This window comes from Phoca vitulina, unplaced genomic scaffold (assembly GCF_004348235.1).
Source record: "Phoca vitulina isolate PV1807 unplaced genomic scaffold, GSC_HSeal_1.0 scaffold9, whole genome shotgun sequence".
In the NCBI taxonomy this organism is placed as follows: Eukaryota; Metazoa; Chordata; class Mammalia; order Carnivora; family Phocidae; genus Phoca; species Phoca vitulina.
In genome coordinates this window covers 9089643-9110235 of record NW_022589712.1, presented here as the reverse complement: position 1 = coordinate 9110235, position 20593 = coordinate 9089643, and the positions used below count along the sequence as shown (strand labels likewise).

The window sequence follows — 20593 nt, the reverse complement described above, 5'->3', positions numbered from 1 at the left end:
GGCTGTGTGTAGGTTTTCTGAGGACTGTCCTGTGGGCACCTCCAGGGCCTTTGAGCCCCTCACCTCCTCAAGGCACGGGGTGGGAATGGAGAGTCACCACAAATGGAAGAGTGACCAGCCCTGCCATGGGCATGTCCACTCCGCCCCAGGGCACTCCCCAGCCTGCAGAGGCTTTGCAGGGGTGAGTGGGGGGTGGTGGTGGAGGTGGGGCACTTATGGACAGAGCTGGGGCAATCAGAGGAGCCCAGAAGGTTCTGGGGGCTGAGGAATCCTGCCTCTGAGTTCTGTCTCTTGGCCCCAGGCAGAGAAACTTGAAGACAGCATTCTTCCCAGTAATGGAGAACTTGCAGTCCGGGCCAAACTGGTCTTCCCTGCAGGGCCCAGAAAGCTCCAGGAGGCCCAAGAAGGTAGGTGGCCTCCAGCCCCATGACTGTTCATCTGTCACTGTTTCCAAAGCCTGGAGCAGCAGGTGGGTTGAGGACTTCCCTTCTGCCACCCACTAATCCTGCAATGCTCCAGTAACTTTCCAAGATCTGTGAAGCTCAGCCTGGAACGTGGGTTCTTGGAACCTGTGGTTTGGAAGGGAAATGAGGAAGCAGAGCAGGCCAAGCCTCTGATGCCCACTGCACAGGGAGGGCTCTTAGGACACCAGCTCTGGGGCTTTCCTCCCAGGGGGCTGGCGCGGACCGTCTCCCTGGTGTGAACCGTCCCACTGCCGCCCCTCTGGGAGAGGGAATGCTCCCATGCCCACCTGCGTTACAGTTGGGAGTGTGGCTCCTTGGGAACCAAGAGTGCATCTCGAGGCGCTGGGGCCTGCGGGGCCGAGTGAATGCACCCCTGCTCCCAAGTTCTGTGAGCTGTCGCCCAGCAAGAGAAGGCCTCAAGGACAGGCTCTCGAGGACCTTATGGGAGGTCTAAGTGAAAGAAAGCGGAGCGTACAGAAGAGCGTGAAGAAAGAACACACAATTCTGTGATGTAGTTAGTGATCTCTTACTTGCCTGAAAGGGAAAAGTCTGCTTCCAGAGCTCACAGGCCACCAGCATCTGCAGTCATGGCTAGTGCCCTGGAACACAAGTCTTAGGGCCCTTACTTTCCCCAAAACCACTGCCCGCGCTTGACTGCAACCTCTACATCCTTCCTCTCCTTGGATCCCTCTCTTATCTTTGTAGCGTCCCAGGACTTTAGTGAGCCCTTCCTCCTGTCACCGAGCTGGCTTGCAGTGGGACGGCACGTTTGCAGGGCCAGCTGAGCCTTCCCACCTGGATACGCTCCTCTTCCCGTCTGCGGTCTTGGGCTCTCCAGGCTGTCACACACCCTCCCGCTGAGCTTTCAGATTTGGGGTGGTGGCATTGAAGCTCTGGGAAGTAGGGCTCACAGCAAATGCCGGCTTTTCTTCCAGGGACAGATCGGCCATCCCCGAACGGTCAGCTTTGTTTGGTCGTGCTGGGAGCCAAGAATTTGCCCGTGCGGTCAGATGGTACCCTAAACTCATTTGTTAAGGGGTAAGTATTTAATCAATTGTTTACTGATAGTCTATACATGCATGTGGCATGGTCTTAGAAACTCCAGCAAACACCAGGAAGTGTAAGCCATTCTGAACTTGTATTTTAGCTTTCCCATGAAAATCCAACGTAATGTGTTCAAGACTCTGATTTCCAAGAATTCATGGGATTTGGACCTGTTGAGGCTAGATGTGGAACACTGTATTTTAACCTGAAACCCGTATTTTATTGGTTCTTGTTACTACATCAGCATTTTCTGACTCAAACAGCTTGGAAAAAGCAGTGTGGTTGGTACTATTCCCTTGCCTTCCCATCTCTTGGATTAACTAACAGTCAGGTGGGCTCTGCTTCTGTCATTCTTACTCACTACCGGTGTGTTGGTGTGTCCAAAAGCAAAGCAAACACCATTAATTATTATACAGAATTGCTGCATCCCTGGGTCAGGGACATAATGGGAAACACTGGCTTACCATGCCAAGATCTGTGTTCCTGTCCTCAAGCTGCCATTATCGTAGGACCTTGGGCAAGTTACGTGGCCCTTCTGAACTTGTCTCCTGAGAATAGGGTTAAAATGAGAGAATGTGTGTGCAGAGTCCTGGTCCCTGGGTAGCAAGTGTAAAAGCCATGCTTTGCCTGGTGGTCGGCCTCCCAAGGAGGGGGATTAAGGCAAGGGCCATGTGGCCTGGAATCCCAAATGACCCTTCGCATCTGGTGCAGAATTCAGCCCTAACTCTGGAACATCCTAGCGAGAGGTCACATGGCCAATCTTGCGATTCACGTTCTTGCTCCTGGCTTGGAATTTTTCTTTGGGAGCGGATCTAGCCCTTGGTCTCACGACGGCCAGCACCGCCAGGGGAGGCGGCTGGGCCGGCAGGCAAAGCCAGTGTCTCTCCCTCCTGCAGCTGTCTCACTCTGCCAGACCAACACAAACTGAAACTGAAGTCCCCAGTTGCGAAGAAGCAAGCTTGTCCCCAGTGGAAGCACTCCTTCGTGTTCAATGGCGTGAGCCCCTCCCAGCTGAGACACTCGAGCCTGACATTAACCGTCTGGGACCAGGCCATCTTTGGTGTGAACGACCGCTTGCTGGGGGAAGCCTGGCTCGGTTCTAGTAAGTCTGAGAGATTTATTGGGCCTAAGTAGTATGCTTTATCCTTAGCGAAGATCTTACACGGTGACCTTAAAGCCAATTATGCTTCCACATTGGCAGGTGATGTAACTAGCTTGGAAATGGCCTCACTGTTAAATGGAGATTGCGACATCTAGTTCTTACTCTACAAGGGAGCGATAATACAGCCAAGTATTTCAACAATTTATATCAGATTTAGATCTGCTAAAGGAACAAAAATTACAGGCCTCAAAATGGGCTGGGTACAGTATTTGCTTTTGTTTCTGGCATCAATCATAAAAGGATTTTCTTCTTCAAGGAAAATACCTTAATCCAAACAGATTAATAAAGTATTTCATTAAGAGTGGGACAAAAGGGCAATGCTTTTCAGCATTGCTCAACTGGGGTGCTGGTGGCATAGTGTGGGGGACAGCCCTTTGTGGGGAGGGCTTGCACACCCTGGCCCCTACCAGTGGTGCCCCTCAAACACTGTGCCAACCAAAAATACCTGCACACATCTCTAGGACCTCTGAACCAGATTCACTGTTCAAGTAAAAGGAACATTGTCCCGAGATGCCTGTGGGTGGCTCAGTCGGTTGAGCGTCCAACTCTTGATTTCAGCTCAGATCCTGATCTCAGGGTCCTGGTATCCAGCCCTGGGTCTGGCTCTCCGCTCAGCGGGGAGTCCGCTTGTCTCCCTCTACCCCTCCCCCAGCTTGTGCTCTCCTTCTAAAATAAATGGGTAGATCTTTAAAAATAGAAGGAATATTGTCCAAGGACACACACCCCCTTCCTATAAGGGAGTCCTGTCTGCCTGCAAATCTGGCCCCAGGTCTGAGGCCACCCCACCAAAGCACGCCCATCGTAATGTGTTAAGACTGTCGAGTTCCCTTCTTGAAGACACCCCCCCCCCAAACATGTCTTCTCCTTTCAAACTATGGGAAAGGCAGCAGCTTTGGGCTCTTGAGGCTGCACAGTATTTAGGAATGAATGAGTGTGTCCAGTTCTGAGTATGGTGTTGGGGTGGAGGTGGTCTTGGTCTTCCTCACCAGTGGTTGGCATTTTCATATGGTCTTGAGGTTAAAAACACTTTTAAAAAGTTGGTCCTCATTTTAAAAAGCCGAGAAGAGGGCTGTTAAGGGGTTATGCATATCACCCATTACTAATTAGTCACTTCACTCCCACCACAGAGGAAGACGGAGCTGGTGGTGAGGACTCAGGCTCACCGTCAGAGCGTCAGTGGCAGAAAGTTCTTTCTAGCCCCAATCTGTGGACAGACCTGACACTCATCCTGCACTGAAGCCAGGGTTCCAGTCTGTGGCGAGAGGGTCAAGTGCCGCAGGCCTGACGGTTAGCTGAAGCCGTGGGCATGGACACTCGCCGCCTGCAGCTCTGTCCCGGAGCCCGCACGTTCTTCCACATCCCTGTGTATACAGCACTTGTTGCTATTGTATAAATAGGTCTGTTTGGTTTTCTGTGCTTTGAGACATGTGGAAAACGGCCATATTTCAATAAATGTTTGCTACCTCTGTCCCCCAGCGCCCTGCCTTGTTATATGCATTTGAAGGACAACTAGAGCCCGGTTCTGCTTTCCGGAGGGGCACCCCGTGCGGGGCGGTCAGCGGCCAGGTCCCCCGCCCCCGACGCACGCCCGTACACAGCCACGGCCGCCTCTCGTCTTGCACAGCTTTTATTTCTCAGGTCTGGGGTGCAGGGCTCACCTGCACACGGCTCCCACCCGAGGAGGAGGACGAGCCGGTGGAGTGTGAGAGCTGACATTTCGACAGGTTTTCAAGGACGCGGGAGAGAACTGGCGAGGTCAGAGCCGGTTCTTCTTGTGGAAACAGACAATACCAGGTGGGAAGAGTCCCTCTATAGCTGGAGTCTGGACGAGCCAACAGCATGTGTGTCTTTTTCAAGGAAGCTCGGATAGAAAACTGAAATGCGCAGTTACAGGCACAAGGGCACTCAAAGTAAAAAAAAAAAAAGTCATTTTTACAGATGTGATTACAGCGGTTAAGCCACCTCCTTACTGCCGTCACGTCAGATCAAGTGCCATGGTAACAGGGTTTTTAATACGTAATTCTTTTATTCTGTAAAAGGTAACAAAATATACAGAATGAAACTTTCCCTTTTTTAAACTAATGTTACAAACCCATATTGTCACTTACATATAAATACTCTTCTCTACAGCTGATCATTAATTAGGTGTGAGTCCAACAATGTGGCCCTCTGTTAAGCAAAAAAAAGAAAACCCCCAAAACCAACAAAAGTTTATCCAAGGCTGGAGTGTCCTCCCTGCACTACTGATCCTGAACTGAAGGAGCAGAGAAGAAAAATCACTGTGTGCATGTGTGTGTGAGTGCTTTAGACGGTCTTCAAAATAATTTTCACCTCTCAAAACATAAATATACAAAGATGGATCCTTCATGGAAATCAAAATCTGAGCTAATTTCAAATGCAGAAGGAAGTATGGCACGGACTAGAAGCCACGATGTGTTTTACTGACGCTGAACCTCGTGTCTCACAAACCAGCCTCAAGTTTGTTACTCAGACTTACAGGCATCGTTCCTTAATTCAGTCAGTCCTGCTGCAAGCACAAACAGGAAGTGATTCAATAACAGCAATAAAAAAAATCAGGCCTGTTTGGCACTATGATACAATTGGGAAAAATAAACCAGGGAAGCTTCCACTGACCCCAGCCCCAGAATAGTCCCACTGCAATAACTACTCTCTTTTTAAAGGAACTGGAATATGACGGGGGGGGGGGGGGGGGGGGGGGTCCTTGATTCAAAAGACGTCAACCCCCCACCTTGAGATTTGCCCCCCCCCCCCCCCCCCCCCCCCGCAAGCCCGGCCATGAGCCCTGCCCGCCCCCGGCCCCAGTCCTGGCCAGGCCTCACATGGCCTCGAACTCGTCGATCCGCTGCTTGGTGTTGCCCTGCCGGATCTGCCGCAGCGTCTTGTACTTGTCCCGGCCTTGCCGCATGTTCTCGTTGTGGATGATGTCGTTGTGGGTCCTTTTGTTCTCATCTCTGGCCTGGGACAGCTCACTGGTCAGGGTCTGCAAGGGGAAGCAGCTCGTGTCAGGTATGGCCGGGGAGCTGGGTGGGACGGCTCCTCCCCCCCCCCGCCCCGCCCGGGCCGCCCCCGCCCCGGCGCCCTCACCATCAGCTGCCGCTGCACCCGCTCGTTCTTCTCGGCCTCGGTGATGCGCTTCTCCTCGTTGCGGTCATCCAGGATGCCCTCGCTGGAGAGCTCGGCGCTATAGCCCGTGTACTCCGTGCCCTCGTCCTGCAGGTTGTCCTGCACGTGGTAGCTCACCGGCTCATACACCGGGGGCGGTGGGGGCGGGGGGGCTGTCATCACTAGGTGCAGCTCCTCCTTGGTCTTCACCAGGTCATCTTGGGCTTCTTTGGCCTTTGAAAGCAATCCGTACACAGAACCCAGTGTTTAGACCATTTTCGGGGGAATCCCCTTTTCAATGACGAGAAGGCTTCTGCACCTTCTCTCACCACTCCCCTGCCTTCTCCCGGGCGGGCTGGACGTGTGCGCCCTGAGTGGCACGGGGGGGCGGGGGGGGGGGCGGCACCGTGGCTGAGGAGAAAGCATCCCCACGCAGGATCTGCCCAACTTCTTCCGAGTCCGGGGCTCTGGATCCTGTGAGCAGTTCTCAATTGTGCTCTCAGCACAAAGAGGGAAAGCCATGTCAGGGACTTTTTAAAGAACCATAACTTCTTTTTTTCTGTCTCTAATCCTAGTATATGTTCACTGTATGTGTTTTTGAAAAAAAAAAAGGAAATTATTAAACAAAAATCCTCCAGCCATGAGAAAATGCCACTATCCCGTTTTAGAGTACAGCCTTATTCTCTTTCCTTGTGTGGCCACTATTTATCAGGCTCCTCGCTGCCTGGCACAGTGCTCAAGCACTTTCCCACCTGCTGTGACCCCTAAACCTTCCAGCAACTTCTCTTGGGTACACATCCCCAGTCATGCCCACCTCACTGCCATTCCAACCCCAGAGATGAGCTTAGTTTGAACCTGTTCTGCAGCCAGCTTTTCTCAATGAATACTTCCTCCAAAAACCTAAGGACGGAACCAAGTCTTCTGCACACAGCCTGTGTTCAGGGGGCGGGGCTTAAGAGCGGTGAGGAGAGGCCCCAGGCGTCCCCAGAAGGGGCCAGTGCAGATGGGGAAGCATGGGCAAGGACAGGTGGGAGGGGTGGGGGGCTGCCACAGCTTGGCAGAGGTCTACACTGAACATATCCAAAGCTCCCCTGGGGACCGTGCTTTCCCGGTGGGCGTGGGGGCTCAGCTGGAGAGACAGGCTCTCTGGACACTGCACTGGAACATGGGTCTCCCTATTACAGCTACAGTTTATTCAACCTCTCCGCAGGGTGGTCCTCAGAGCAACCTTATAGGGTAGCTATTACTCCTCATCTCTAACAAGGAAACGGGGGCTCAGAGAGGTCAGGACACTTGCCCCATACACAGTGGATGAGAGCAGAGTTGGAAGCCTTGTCCCCGGTCTCGAGACCTCCAAGTCCAGATCTTTCCATGGTGCCATGCTGCATACACCAGTGGTCAGGAGAGGTAGGAGGTCTTGTTTGAGGTGCTGTGGCCTATCGCTGGGAGCACCCACGTGACCAGATTTAAAGCTAGCTCCTGATGGGGGCTGCCTGATGGGGCTCAACAGCTTGGGGTGGCCAGAACAAGTGGGTACAAATGAACAAGAGGCTCCTTGTTCCCTGCTAATCCAACAGTGGATTCCCCAGTGCACAGAGCAGCCCATTCCTATGGGGATTTCAGCCTGAGAAGCACAGCTGGGATTGGCAGAACATTGCACAACATCCCGAGCCTTCCTATGCGACCCCCCAGCCTGGCTCCAGCTGTCTTCCCCGCCCTGAGCGCCTGCACCCGCAGACTCACCCTGTGCTGCCACTCCTCAACCTCATCCTCCTTGCGCCGCCGGGCCTCCTCCAAGAGGGCGATCTTGGCCGTGTACTCGGCTAGCTCCGCGGCCTGGTGAAGGGCACGAAGCTGAAATGATTTCTGGGGTCTTTGGGGAGAGCCCTTTTGCAAATGGACAGCCACATACTTTGGTGATAGGCCTCGTCCCCACCTCCTCCCCAGTCAGCAGTGCCCATGCCCACCGCGTCCTCAAGGCCATGCCTCCACGTCTGGCCCCCCGCACTGCTGCACCAGGGCCGCCTGACGCCCCACCCCCAGCACAGCCCCTCCCACCAGGCTTTTCTCCCTCGAGCAGATCATCTTACAGTCCCCGACACCATTATAAGGCAGGTGTCACTCTGTGGCCCCCCGCGGCAGCCTCTCGTAATTCAGCACCGTGCGACTCCGGGAGCCCTACCAGCTGCTCCTGGCTCTTCATCTGATCTGCGGCCTGCTTCTGCAGCTCCTCCTTGGCCCGCACAGCGGCCACGCGGTCTGCCTCCAGGCGCTCAGCCGCCTCCTGGGCACACTGCCTCTCCTCCTCCAGCTGCAGGGCTCTCTGAATCTGGTCTGAGAGTTCTGGAGAGAGCACAGGGCCCTGAATTCCCAGCCTGGATGCCTGGCATGGGGTCCAGGGTGGGACTCACAGCACAAGCTACAAAGCACTGCTTCTACGGACACAGAGGAAAGCCCACTGCGGTGTGTTCCCTGCCGTGCATATAGACAACGTCCTTGCGGCAGTTAGAAACTGCTAGGGAGGGTTTCCCCCTCCCCTGGCCAGGGCTGGGGTAGGTTGGCAGACATGCAGAAACCATACCACTCGCCCAGTTTTTAGTTTGTAAGACAGGAGGCATCGTAGCATGGTCTGGGCACTCACTGGCTGAGCGACGTCAGGCAGATTAATTTCCCTGCTAAACCTTAACATCGTCATCAGGAATATGGGGATGACTCAGTACTAACCTCAAAGGAGCAAGGGAAAATTCAAAAATGTGCATAAAGCATTTAGCACAGAACCAGCACAGCATCAAAAGTATCAAGATAATCAAAAGATTATCTTCTAATCCAAACACCCGTGGTCGGCTCTCAGCCTCGAGTCTCTCCTGTGGGTGCTGTGTTAAGCTGAGACGTTCCCGGCTGTGGGCGTGCTGACGGTCCATCTACTCCTCGCTGCGGAATGCACCCCTGCATGCGAAAGCACTGGGCACAAACCCACCTTTCTCTGCCTTCTTGGTTTTCTGCTCGTAATCCTGCAGCCTGAGCATCAGCTCCTCCTTCTCCCGCATCATCTGCTCCTTCTCTCTCTCCACGGTCTCTCTCCTCTTCTTCTCCGTCTCCAGCTGCTGCCTGTCACAGGGCGAGGGGCGGTGCAGGAAGGTCTAGGTGCTGGCACACACCTGCCATGTCAACACGCGTCACCAGTGCCCAGTCCAGGCCCCACCTCCGGATGGTATGGACTCGGGAGGCAGCTCCCTGAGCGGGTCCTTGGGCCCCACGCAGTAACTTCCGAAGGTCCTCGCCCCCTGAGGCTCCACCCGTGTTCGCGAGGTGATGTTCCCCTGGCGCCTCGGGTGCAGAACAGTGCAGGCAGGGCCGCCCTAGGGCCCTAGTCTGGGAGAACACCGCCCCGCCTGCTGGCCTCCACCCCGCTCACCGCTCCAGCTGCTTCTGGTGCTTCTCCTCCCGGGCCTGGGCCTTCATCTGCTGCACCTCGATGGTGTCGGGCTTCCTGCGGCGCATGTACAGCTCGTGATTCCCCATGCAGAGCTGCAGGATCCGCTTGTTAATGCGCAGGCGGGGGGCATAGAACACGAAGTCCTACAGAACAGAACGGGGGGGACTCTAAGCAGGAGGAACACTTTCCTTTGGCTTTCTTCTTCCAAACCCGACTTCACAAAGTTCTAGATGACCTCTTCCAAAATGACAAATGTAGCAGAGTATGGGGCCAGAAAGGGACTTCAAGGAAAAGCCACTGACTCCAAATGACGGGACAGAAAGTTCCTGGTGCCGTGGGATTTGGATTCTCTGGGACAAACAGAGCAACTGTGTGTCTTTGTGGGTATGCATGTGCACACACCCTGAAACCTCTCTGGCTGGACGGTAAAGCTTCTCCGAGGCAAGAGGTCTTGCAGCCTTGGGAAACCCGGGACCGAGACCCAGCGCTGCCTGGTCTTCAGGCTGACACCCTCTGGCCCCGCCAGCCAGAGAACCACCATCCCCCAGTCTTGCCTGGGGTGCAGCGACTTCTATTTGAGCTTCTGGTCTCCTCTGCCTCAACCCTGGCCTCCCACACGGCCACCAGTGCATCCATCGGGTCACTAGCGGACACCTGACGCCAGCCTGGTTAGCTCCAGGCCCAAGTACTGACGCCGTGGCTGGGCACGTGTGCGGAGTCCGGCCCCACAGCCCCCGCCTACCCCTTGTGCACCTGAACTGCACTTGCGTGCCCGCCAACTTATTTGCTCAAAGCAGCCCTGCTACTTGGGATGTCCTGTCCAAGCCCACAGACCCGAGGAGATGGCACGGAGGCTCCTGTCTGGAGTGCTCCTGCTTCCGGCTTAACTGGCACACCTCCCGTGCCCTCTGTGCTCCACGGGGGAGCCAGCATGTCCGCTGACGCACCTGGTTTGGTCTCTACCTTCCCCTGGACGGGCAGCTCCCCTGACAGCAGGGCTGTGCTCATTCATCTCTCTATCCCCGGGACCCAACAAATGGCCTGGATTTACTGGGTGCGGGAGTTTACACAGCACTGCACATCTAAGCCTGTGACCTTCAGCGAGTCACTTCCTTGGAATCTGAACACCTTCAGCTGCATGGTGGGGAGGACAGTAATCTAACAGGACTGCTGGGAGGAGTAACTCAGACACTGTCGGCGGGACAGGAGGCTCACTCACAGACTGCTGGCTGCCTGACAAAACCGCTAGGGAAGAGCCTTCTTGAACAGAACAGACCAAGGCATCCGAGAACCTTAGGACTGTGACTGTAGAAGTCTGCGACGTGGGACAGGAACGGCACACGGCCTTGCCTCCTAGTTCTTGCTACTGCTGCTATTAATGCAGGGGATGGGAGAGGAGAGAGGGTTTAGAAACTCTTGTTAAAAGTTATTTTAAAATGCCAGTCTGTGGGGTGCCTGGGTGGCTCAGTGGGTTAAGCGTCTGCCTTCGGCTCAGGTCATGATCCCGGAGTCCTGGGATCGAGCCCCGCATCAGGCTCCCTGCTCAGCGGGGAGGCCTGCTTCTCCCTCTCCTACTCCCCCCGCTTGTGTTCCCACGCTCGCTGTGTCTGTCAAATAAATAAATAAAATCTTTAAAAAATAAATAAATAAATAAAAATAAAATGCCAGTCTGCTTCCTCTTTTTTCCCTTTCTCTTCTCAGCTTGGGGCCCCTGGCATCCAGATTCTGACCTCTGAACAGGGGCAGGGTGGCTGAAACAAAGAAACAGTGTGACGTGTTCCACAGCGACTTCTGAAACCAGAAAGGACACGCCAGGGAGCTAACCAACACACCCCAGAAGGCCCTACGTAGCTTCTCAGTTTTCTCATCAGTTCCAGAAATGCTGGACAGACAGTACTATCAAACCCGCAAGCCCACGGAGGTCCTAGGGGGAGCTTTCGCACGCTCGTTATTAAGTCATCGGGTTTCCCAGGGAGCGTCTGCAGAGCTGGGAGAAGCACCACCTCTCTTACGTAAGAGAAAACAATCTTTTGTTATGGCCACACAGACGTGCTACCCACGTAGGTGTTGGCTGTGGCTCCTAAGCATTGCAAAGGAACTCTGATTAGCACCAACTCCTCCTTAGAACAAGGTCAGTTTAAAAACCATCAAGGGCAGACGCTGCAAGCACATCACCGCAGCCGGCGGGCCCAAGACAAGGCCTGCACATGGCTGGGGACAGTGAAAGCAGCAGGCAGAGGACATTTCCTGGGCTGCCTAGTCTCAGGCTTCAAGTTAAAAACAAAAACTGAAACCACTATTTACTTAAGGATTTCTAAGTCCGAGTACCCAGCCCAAGCCTCCTAATGCAAAACCACAACACCGAGGAGATGTGGGGCAGGGCTTTCTAAACTCTGGCAGAGACAGATCTTAAAAACTGAAACTCGAGGCAAGAGGAAAGCTCATGGAAATGAATCCAAGTCCCTAAGAATACGAGAGAAAAGGAGATGGAAAAGTAGCCATAAAGTTGTCGAGCAACAAGCTCAGGAGCCTCTAGGATACTCTCCCACCAGGCCCCACCCCGGGGCTCCCCTGGGCTGAGGGCAGAGCTGCTCCCAGGGATATGGCAGTTCTTATAAGCTGTTAAACAGGTAGCTGCCCAAGAGCCTTCTCCAGCTTCCATGAGGCCGCAGGGACAAAAGGCCCTTTTCTGAAGGAAACAAAGCTGTTTTAACCCCACACAGGACTACCGGGCAGGCTTGGAAGATTCAGTGTTTCAGGTCCCATCCCCGCAGTATCCAAGCTGGCAGGAGGAGAAACTGGCTTTTCTATGGGAAATGCCTGGTCATCGGGAGCATGACAGGACAATGGCTCATTTGTGAGCTTGCCATGGAAACTGCCCAGCGTCGGGGTGCCCTCCACAAAAGTCAGCCCGAGAAAAGGAATCCCAAGCCTCACCTATGAGCCAACTCGGACCTTTGGGGTTTCCCTGTCCATCTTGCGGAGATAGTTTAAACTTGGAAATGTGACTTTCTGCCGCCCCAAGTGCAAAGCCTGAACCCGGGAAATGCCACAGAGGAAGGAAGGAGCAGAGCGAGCCTGGCGAGGTGCACAGGGCCATGGGGACTCATTCCCTCAAACCAGCTCCTCGTGTGGAACCCCCACCTCCACGACAGGAGTCTGACAACGTCTGCCCACTTGGTCAGGCCTTCCTGACCCAACCATCTGAACGTTTTCAATAAAGGAGAAAATACTTTCACGACCCACCCCACACTGCCCCCCGCCTCTCATCGCCTCATCCTGGTGGGTGATTAAATACAGCTGCACTGTGGAAGTCACAGCCAGAAAGCACATCACTTGTGTTCATGCATCTCTTCCACCAGCATGCAGACTTTTTAAGGGTGGGAAGCCCACTCCGTTCCTGCTGCGCACACAGTCCTAGAATACAGCTCGACTCGTAGTACGCAACCAACACATGCTTCTCTCACCTTGTTTTTTCTTTAATCAATGGCTCCACATAAAACTAGTAAAAGTATGCTCAACTAATTCAACCAGAAGCACTACAACTGCTTTTGCTTGGAATTTTAAGATTAGGAAAAATTCTGCAGCTTTTCAAAAGCTAAACTATGCCAAAACACACACACAACTTAATCCTTAAATAGTCCAGTCCAGTCTGCTTGCTTCTGTCGGTCACATGTCTAAAAAAGTTCTGAAAAATGAGCACCACCCTGTGAGCAGACAGCAGCCTAGCCAAGGCCCTCAGGATCTTCTTGCTATCCTGACTGCCCCGATCTCACGGCCCACGTTAACGTGGGTACACTGTGACCCCCGGGCTGTGGTGCTGAATGTTAATGTGGCCTGTTTCCATGGAGCTGCAGAGTCTATTAAATGCTGCTTTAATTGTCAACAACTGTGCAACTACCCATGGAGTAGAAGTCAAGAGTTTACAAACAGCAGGAGACGTTTTCAGTAAAGGAGAAAATACTTTCACGAACAGCGTCAAGCGTTCTGGTTTTCACTTACGCCGGACTAACCGGCCTGTGGGGAGGAGCATTTGGACAGTAATGCCACTTGCTGTTCCACGTGGGGTGCCCCTCGCCCCATGGGGCCCCAGCCCTGGAAGGCTCCAGACGGCCCCGGCCTGGACCACAGCCCACGCTGGCCTCTCTAAGCCCCACACCATAACCAAAACACCAAGTCCTTTCCAATCTATAATTCTGGTAAAAATCATAGCAGCCTCTAAGAAGGAAGAGATTATTCTTCAAATGGCATTTTTAAGAATCAGATTTCTGATTAGAAAACAAAATCCTCACCCATTTAATCACACTACAGTATGTATGTTATGTCAAATTTTCTGAGCAATCAGCTGAAAATTTAAATGTCAGCAGAATCAATAAAACTGAAATGAATTTCTGTTAACACACCAGTCTTTGCAGTTACTAGTTCACAGCCCAGATTCTTCAAACTCCAGGAACTGAAATCCCTTTTCTAGCTAAGCCCTCCCAGGAAGACTGCCCCACCAGCCTCCTCATTGTGAGGAGCCACTTCCCACATCAGCCCCAAAGAGAAGGCACCTGCAGAAAGAGCGCTGGAGAGGCCAGGAGGGGGTCAGAGGAAAGCAGAGTTGAACATTCTTGGAAGAGAAGGTGAGGCACAGAGGGACCGTAGGGCCCGGCAATGCTCCAGATGCAGGTCTGACTTTTCCTAACATGGGTAAGCTGCAGAGACAGCTCTGAAAGCCAATGCTGGCCCTTGAGGCTTATAAGCAATCATGTCTGTGCCCCAGCTGGCTTCCAGGGAGGTGCGGGGGTGAGCCCCCCTACCCCAGGTATACCTTCTGGAGGTAGGTTGGTTTTCCACAGGAACATGAACATTTCACAGCCCAGAAATGCAACATTTCGTAAGATGCTTATCATTTGGCAAAGGTCAATGACTCCGAACTGCCCTCTCCTTCATAAGGAATGAAGACCACTTGAAAGCTCAGGGGACACAGTCCAGCTAGCTGTTGAGGGACACCTGGGCCTCCGTGTACCTCTACTTCAAGGGGTCCTTGAACTTCAATGTAACCTGCTGGCAATTCATTTACCCCACTCCCTCCATACCCCTCCCCCCAAGTGCTTGTCATATAGAGAAATCTGTTATCCTGAAAACACATTTGGCTGTAAGAATGAAAAACTGTAACCCCTCGCCTGAAATCCATAGAAACTTACAGGCGCCTTCTTGTCGATGGGCTTAATGACGAACTTTTTGTCATTGAAAGAGATGTTCCTGATTTCACTCCATGGAAAGCCAATCTTTGGGGTCAACCTGAGGTTAAAAAAAAAAAAAAAGGAGGGGGATAGTTAGGTATGTGCTTGGATTTTTTTACTTCAATTTGAAAAAATACAAAGCTAGCGCAAGAAGCATAGTATTTAATATAGGTCATTACCAGAGGTCCTACCTGTGCTGGGTAAGGTCAGGTCCAAGCTCTAGGAAACCTCCACAAGCTCATGTATACTAAGTCTTCCCAACCTTGGGCATCCCCTGTGCCCGGTCCACCCCAGCCGGCAACCTCAAAGTCAACTCCAATCCCCAACCCAGCACACCCCTTCCCCCTGTGAGAGCTCACACAGCCAGCTTCTGTAGCCTAACTGGGTCCTTGTCCCCAGAACCCCACGTCTAGTCATTAGTCGGACTCATTTCCCTTGTAGTCAATCCACTCCTCTTCCAAACTGCCAACACCCTCCCCAGGTTCCACAGCATGGAATCCAGGGGCCTCGACTTAGCATCCAAGAGCCTTCTAATCTAGCCTCAGTTTCCTGACACCCAGGCTCTCACAGGCCCGCCTTGCCTGAGGAGCTCCCTCCTCCCCCCTCCCCTTTAGGAGCCTGCACCCTTCAGAACAGCTCAGCCTCCTTCAACAACCTTGCCCCTTCTCGACCTGTAGTCTCTTGTGCTACGTGAACATTTTTTCAATTCTTCCATTCTTATTTGCTCTTTGAGGACCACGCAGGTAAGCTTTCTGATGGCAAAGATCACGTCTTGGGTTTTCTAGGCATGCTCTAGTCAGAGCGGCTGCTCACCAATGGAAACAGAAAAGCCGCTGGTGTGGCTCCAGTCCACTGCTGGAAGTGGGGTAATAAAGTCCCCTACTCTTTTCTACTGCGGTCTACTTCCCCCTCACATCTGTTAGGATCTGCTTACTGTATTTAGGTGCTCTGATGTTGGGTGTGCATATATTTACAACTGTTCAATGTCCTTGAGGAGCTGAGGGCTTGGTATGGATTCTGCTCTTCTGGGTCTCATTTAGTGCTGTGTGGTGTGTTCACCTGGCTGGCCAGACACCCTCCCGTGTCATCCTCCGACTTCTAAGACAGCACTAGGACTGACTACTCACCCCTAAGGAAAGCCCCAGTACTGCTCACTACTGGCTGAAACTCTGGCTCTTTGGCATCCCCAGGGAAGTTCACCATATGATTTCAAGACCACATTGCTCTACTTAACTTCATGACTCCCACCCTATTTTTTCAACACATTTTACCATGGACACCATTCTAGAAGTAATGACAGACCCTCAAGCCACCAAAGATACTGCCATCAAAACCCAACCTTTCCCACAGTCCATAAAAAACTTTCAATTTAGAAAATAAGCAGGAGAACCCACTGCCCTACCAACATATTTAATAAAAAACTGATGGGTAGTGTAGGTCTTGCTATGACAACCTAAGCCAGATCAAGTTGGTGGGTGGGGTGACTTCTGAAGGCCAAGAGAGGACACCCAAGCCCCACAGATGGCTCTTCAGGGACACAGTGGTTCTGCACCCCTGGAGGAACTATGTCAGGGCACTGGCCACACTGTGGTTTTAAAGCGTCAATCCTTCTGGGCATCTGCCTTTTCTAGCTGTCCTACAGGGTCACCAATGCCTGCTGAGACACATCTGGCCAACAGGCTTCACAGCCAAACATGCAAGGGGTTTGCTTTGCTATTGATCAGAGAGGTCACTGTGTCTGCAGGCCTTTGAGCACTGGGAGGGAACTAAGGATAGCACCTAGTCCCACTACTGACCGTAACCCGTGTCCTTATCTGGGGCGGCCGGAAGAGCACCAATAGGTAGGCGTCTGTTTGCTGCTTCCGAGCACCTCCCTCCACGGCACAAGAGCCCTTCGCGCTCGTTTCTCAGCTGGGCGGCTACCACCGCAGCCAGATTTCCAACTCTCAAAGCGCCCAGGAGGCAGGGATTGGGCTCCTAGCTTTATACGAGGTCCTCAAAACCCTGCCGATCCTAAAAGCCCTCGACCTTCAGGTTAGACAGGCATCTTTCTTTCAGGGTTGGGTGTTCCCGTCATCACGGCCTCCAGCCCTCTGCTCTGTGGAGTGCCTGTAAAGTTTGTCTTTTTTTTTTTTTTTTTAAGATTTTTATTTATTTATTGAGAGAGAGAGCGCGAGCATGAGAGGGAGGAGGGTCAGAGAGAGAAGCAGACCCCCTGCTGAGCAGGGAGCCCGATGCGGGACTCGATCCTGGGAGTCCAGGATCATGACCTGAGCCGAAGGCAGTCGCTTAACCAACTGAGCCACCCAGGCGCCCCAAAGTTTGTCTTTTTAAGACTCTGGAAGCTCATATAACAATTTACAGCCATTCAGAAGCATGAGTGCAGGTCAGAGACCACACAGTTTTTTAAAAAGTGGGATTCTCCAATAAAAGGGACCAGAGCTCTTTAGAGAAATAGTGGATTCCTGGGCTGGAGCAGGTAAGTACAAGATGATCCTGAAACATCTTGAGGTGCCACTAAATAAAGAAGTACTCAAACAATAATGGGATCAGAGCAGAAGGGCACAGGAGCCAACTGAAAGGGATCCTAAAGGCAAATCTCAACAATCTGAATAAAATAGTAACAGATTTATAGCCCAGAGGGTGAAATATCGGAGTCCATATTAATATAAATAACTGAATAAATGAAGAGAAATTGGCTGTGTTCAGTAGACAGATACATGTAAAATAAATTTTAAAAAAACACTGTTTCTCAAAAGCCGACTCCTGAATGGATGCTAGAATAGATGAAATATGGTAAGAACCAGGATATTTCCATAGCTTCAAAATGTCTCCTTGAAATACACTTAGGACTACGAAGGGAAGGTAGGAACTCCACAGAGCAGTCTGGCAGAGAGCCTTGACCAGTAACCAGAGTTAGCACCACCGGGAGGGAGATTTCTGACATCACATGCTGCCTCACGAGAGGCCCCAGAAGCACAAGGGAGACTTCTGTGGGATTCTGGCCCAAAGAGCATAACTCAAATCTAACTATGAGAAAACATTACACAGATCCAAGCTGAGGGACTTCTTCTAAAGAGTTAATGGCCATTATGCTCTTCCAAAGGGTCAAGGTCATGACAGACTGGGGAGAAGGTGACTAAGTCCAGGTGTGAGTCTGGGCAGGATCCAGGGGCAGAGAAAGGTCATTAGCGACAACTGATTAAAATGGAAATTGGGTCTGTATATTGTTCACAGTATCATGTCAGCGTTAACTTCCCGACAGATACCTGGACTATGGCTCTGTCAGATGTTACAACATGGGGAAGCTGCGTAAAGGACAGATGGGAATTCTTTGTACTCACTACTTTTCGAACATTTTTAAAGTCTGAAATGATTTCAAAGTGAAAAAATACATGGCTACAAAATTTAAATTCAAAGTATGCAGCTGGGGGTGATGATAATGTTCTTCGATGTCTTTACCGGAGTCTGGATTTTACAGGCACACATCGGTCTAAACTCATTAAGTTTAGACTTAAAGAGCACTTAAGAATCGTGCATTTCACCTCAAAAGACAAACAAGACATACTGAGCTCTAGTAAATAATGTGCACTTTGGGGACAGTACACAGATGTCTGCAGTTTACTTTGCGACAGGTCTGAAAGGGAGAGGGCGAGAGGGTACAGTGACACGCAGCTGGGGAGACGAAAAAGCGAAACGCCAAGGAAAGAATCTTTGTTTGAAATTTTTCATTATAGTTTAGAAACGGTCTGGAGGGGCGCCTGGGTGGCTCAGTCGTTAAGCGTCTGCCTTCGGCTCAGGTCATGATCCCAGGGTCCTGGGATCGAGCCCCGCATCGGGCTCCCTGCTCAGTAGGAAGCCTGCTTCTCCCTCTCCCACTCCCCCTGCTTGTGTCCCCTCTCTTGCTGTGTCTCTGTCAAATAAATAAATAAAATCTTTAAAAAAAAAAAAAAAAAAAAAAAAGAAACGGTCTGGGGTGGGATGGGCTGGAGCTCACCGCGGGCCACACGGACGGCTCTGCCTACATTCTTAAAACGGAAGCGAAGACACTCATCGCTGTCAGCAGGGGCCAGTGCAGGGGGGACCCCCACCACTCTGCAGGGCAGGCACGTGAAGGAACTTTCCCACGCGCCCCTCGTGCGCGCCTGCTGCCAGCCACACTTAACCAGGCACCATGCTTCTCCCCCGCCCTCGCGCATGTCCAGACACACGGAGGCCAAACTCTTCTCTGCCAGTCTGAGGTGAACATTAAACTTCTTACTCTCGGTGGACTAACTGGAGTCCCTGCAAAGTCTCTGTAAGAGACTAGGAGGTTTTTTTTTAAAATTCTGTTCCACGTTCAAGTTAGGGTCCCAAAGGCCTGAAAGGAGAGAAGATGCTGACAACTGGGATCTTGGCGTATTTGATAAAAGAAAACTCACACAAACCAAAGAACTGTCTTTTGCTCTCCTCGCTCACATAGATCAGTAACCCACTAACGCGGGAGCACAGAGCTGTAACGCACACCCAAGGGAGGGGGCAAAATCAGCATTCTGCCCATTAGCGTAATTTTAATTTTATAAACTGGAAATATAAATGACTGGCTTATTGGGACACCTGGGTGGCTCAGTTAAGCGTCTGCCTTTGGCTCAGGTCACGGTCCCAGGGTCCTGGGATTGAGTCTGGCATCGGGTTCCTTGCTCAGTGGGAAGACTGCTTCTCCCTCTGCCTGCCGCTCCCCCTCCTTGTCTGTGCTGTGACGAACAAATAAAATCTTAAAAAAAAAAATGGCTTATTTTAAAATATTATGATATACATGCTACTACATACACTACATTACAGTTCACTGCTATGTATGTTAGAGCATGTACACGCTGCACACAAGTACTGTGCTCTACAGCATACTGTAATAACCACCATGACGACTGGCTTATCACATATACAGTAAAGCTAGTAAGACAGAAATATACATCAGAGTAGGTGATTTACAACTCTGAGAAATTTAAGGGAAAAAGAGACTGGCCCTTGTTTCGGCCCCAGCTTGTCTGCAGTCTTCTCCAGCATCCTCTCCCTTAAAGGGCCCATCGAGTTACCTGCTGGAGCCCGAGTCTACCGCCCAGACTCCCGCCTCTGGGAAGACCAGGAAGACTGCGGGACTCAGGAGTGTGGGAGGGGTGAGCCCTAGAAGGGAAGAAGTGCTCTCACAGGACTGAAGAACTTGGGGGCAAGGGCACGTTCCTCTCATTGTTTTGTCTTTGTTGGTTTTGGTCTGATGATGCCAGGTAGGATCACATCACACGGCTAATCTCAATGTTCTCTGTTTCCAAGCTGACACCTTTCAGGGAAGGGGTCTGCCTACTTCCTCCCCCTCCAAGTTCCTTCCTCATCTACGGGTTTACAGAAAGAAAAAGACAAATGCTTTCAGTCCCACGTGCTCCCACTCAGTGGTTACATATACAGTGAAAAGGGACCTCAAGAGACATTTCCCAACCAGGATACGTTTAATTCTAAAATATGGTAATAAAGGTATATCTGTTTATTTGCAGGTGCACTAAGTCTCTCATCGCCCCACTCACACACTCAATAGATCCGCTCTCTCGGGCGCCTGGGTGGCTCAGTTGGTTGAGCGACTGCCTTCGGCTCAGGTCATGATCCTGGAGTCCCAGGATCGAGTCCCACATCAGGCTCCCTGCTCAGCAGGAAGTCTGCTTCTCCCTCTGACCCTCCCCCCTCATGTGTTCTCTCAAATAAATAAATAAAATCTTTAAAAAAAAAAAAGATCCGCTCTCTCACTTGAACAACACTCCATGAGCGCCCAATTGTCCACTGTCAGCTGTACGGCTGAGGGTGGTGATCCCACACTTATCCCAGCTCAGAGTCATCCCCGCATTCCTCAGACCTGAGCCAGCCTCCTCCTTATCTGCTTCAAAGGCCTCCTGACTGAATGTCTGGGTAAGTCTTTCTTCCTGACTGAAAAGGGGCAGGGAGGAAGTGAGGACTGCCCGATGCCCCAGTGTCTTCTTGGGGGAGAAGACCCCTTTGAGAGAACTACCAGTTTCACTGGTAAATTGGGGGAGTGGGAAGAGAGCAGGAAGAGACTGAATGAACTGCAGTACTCAAATTTTCACTTGGAAAAAATTAACATTTACGTGGGCTG

The 20593-nt window shown here is 51.8% G+C and overlaps 2 protein-coding genes across 4 annotated transcripts in view; one reads left to right on the top strand and one right to left on the bottom strand.

The window, feature by feature from the left end:
• The window catches only part of SYTL3 (synaptotagmin like 3), an 86269-nt gene extending 81413 nt beyond the window's left edge, over positions 1 to 4856 (top strand). For both annotated transcript variants that reach the window (XM_032407551.1, XM_032407550.1), the window contains 4 exons: positions 302 to 407; positions 1400 to 1502; positions 2405 to 2610; positions 3798 to 4856. In XM_032407551.1, coding sequence (XP_032263442.1) covers positions 302 to 407; positions 1400 to 1502; positions 2405 to 2610; positions 3798 to 3907 — 525 coding nt within the window. In that variant the 3' untranslated portion in view covers positions 3908 to 4856. The remainder of the gene's footprint in view (positions 1 to 301; positions 408 to 1399; positions 1503 to 2404; positions 2611 to 3797) is intronic.
• EZR (ezrin) overlaps positions 4271 to 20593 on the bottom strand; it is a 52560-nt gene continuing 36237 nt past the window's right edge. Inside the window, exons 4-10 of one of the 2 annotated variants that reach the window (XM_032407549.1) lie at positions 14419 to 14515; positions 9209 to 9372; positions 8771 to 8901; positions 7976 to 8136; positions 7537 to 7629; positions 5776 to 6027; positions 4271 to 5671 (exon numbers count right to left, since the gene is read on the bottom strand). In XM_032407549.1, the coding sequence (XP_032263440.1) occupies positions 5507 to 5671; positions 5776 to 6027; positions 7537 to 7629; positions 7976 to 8136; positions 8771 to 8901; positions 9209 to 9372; positions 14419 to 14515 (1063 nt within the window). In that variant the 3' untranslated portion in view covers positions 4271 to 5506. The remainder of the gene's footprint in view (positions 5672 to 5775; positions 6028 to 7536; positions 7630 to 7975; positions 8137 to 8770; positions 8902 to 9208; positions 9373 to 14418; positions 14516 to 20593) is intronic. The other variant, XM_032407548.1, reaches the window with a different exon arrangement.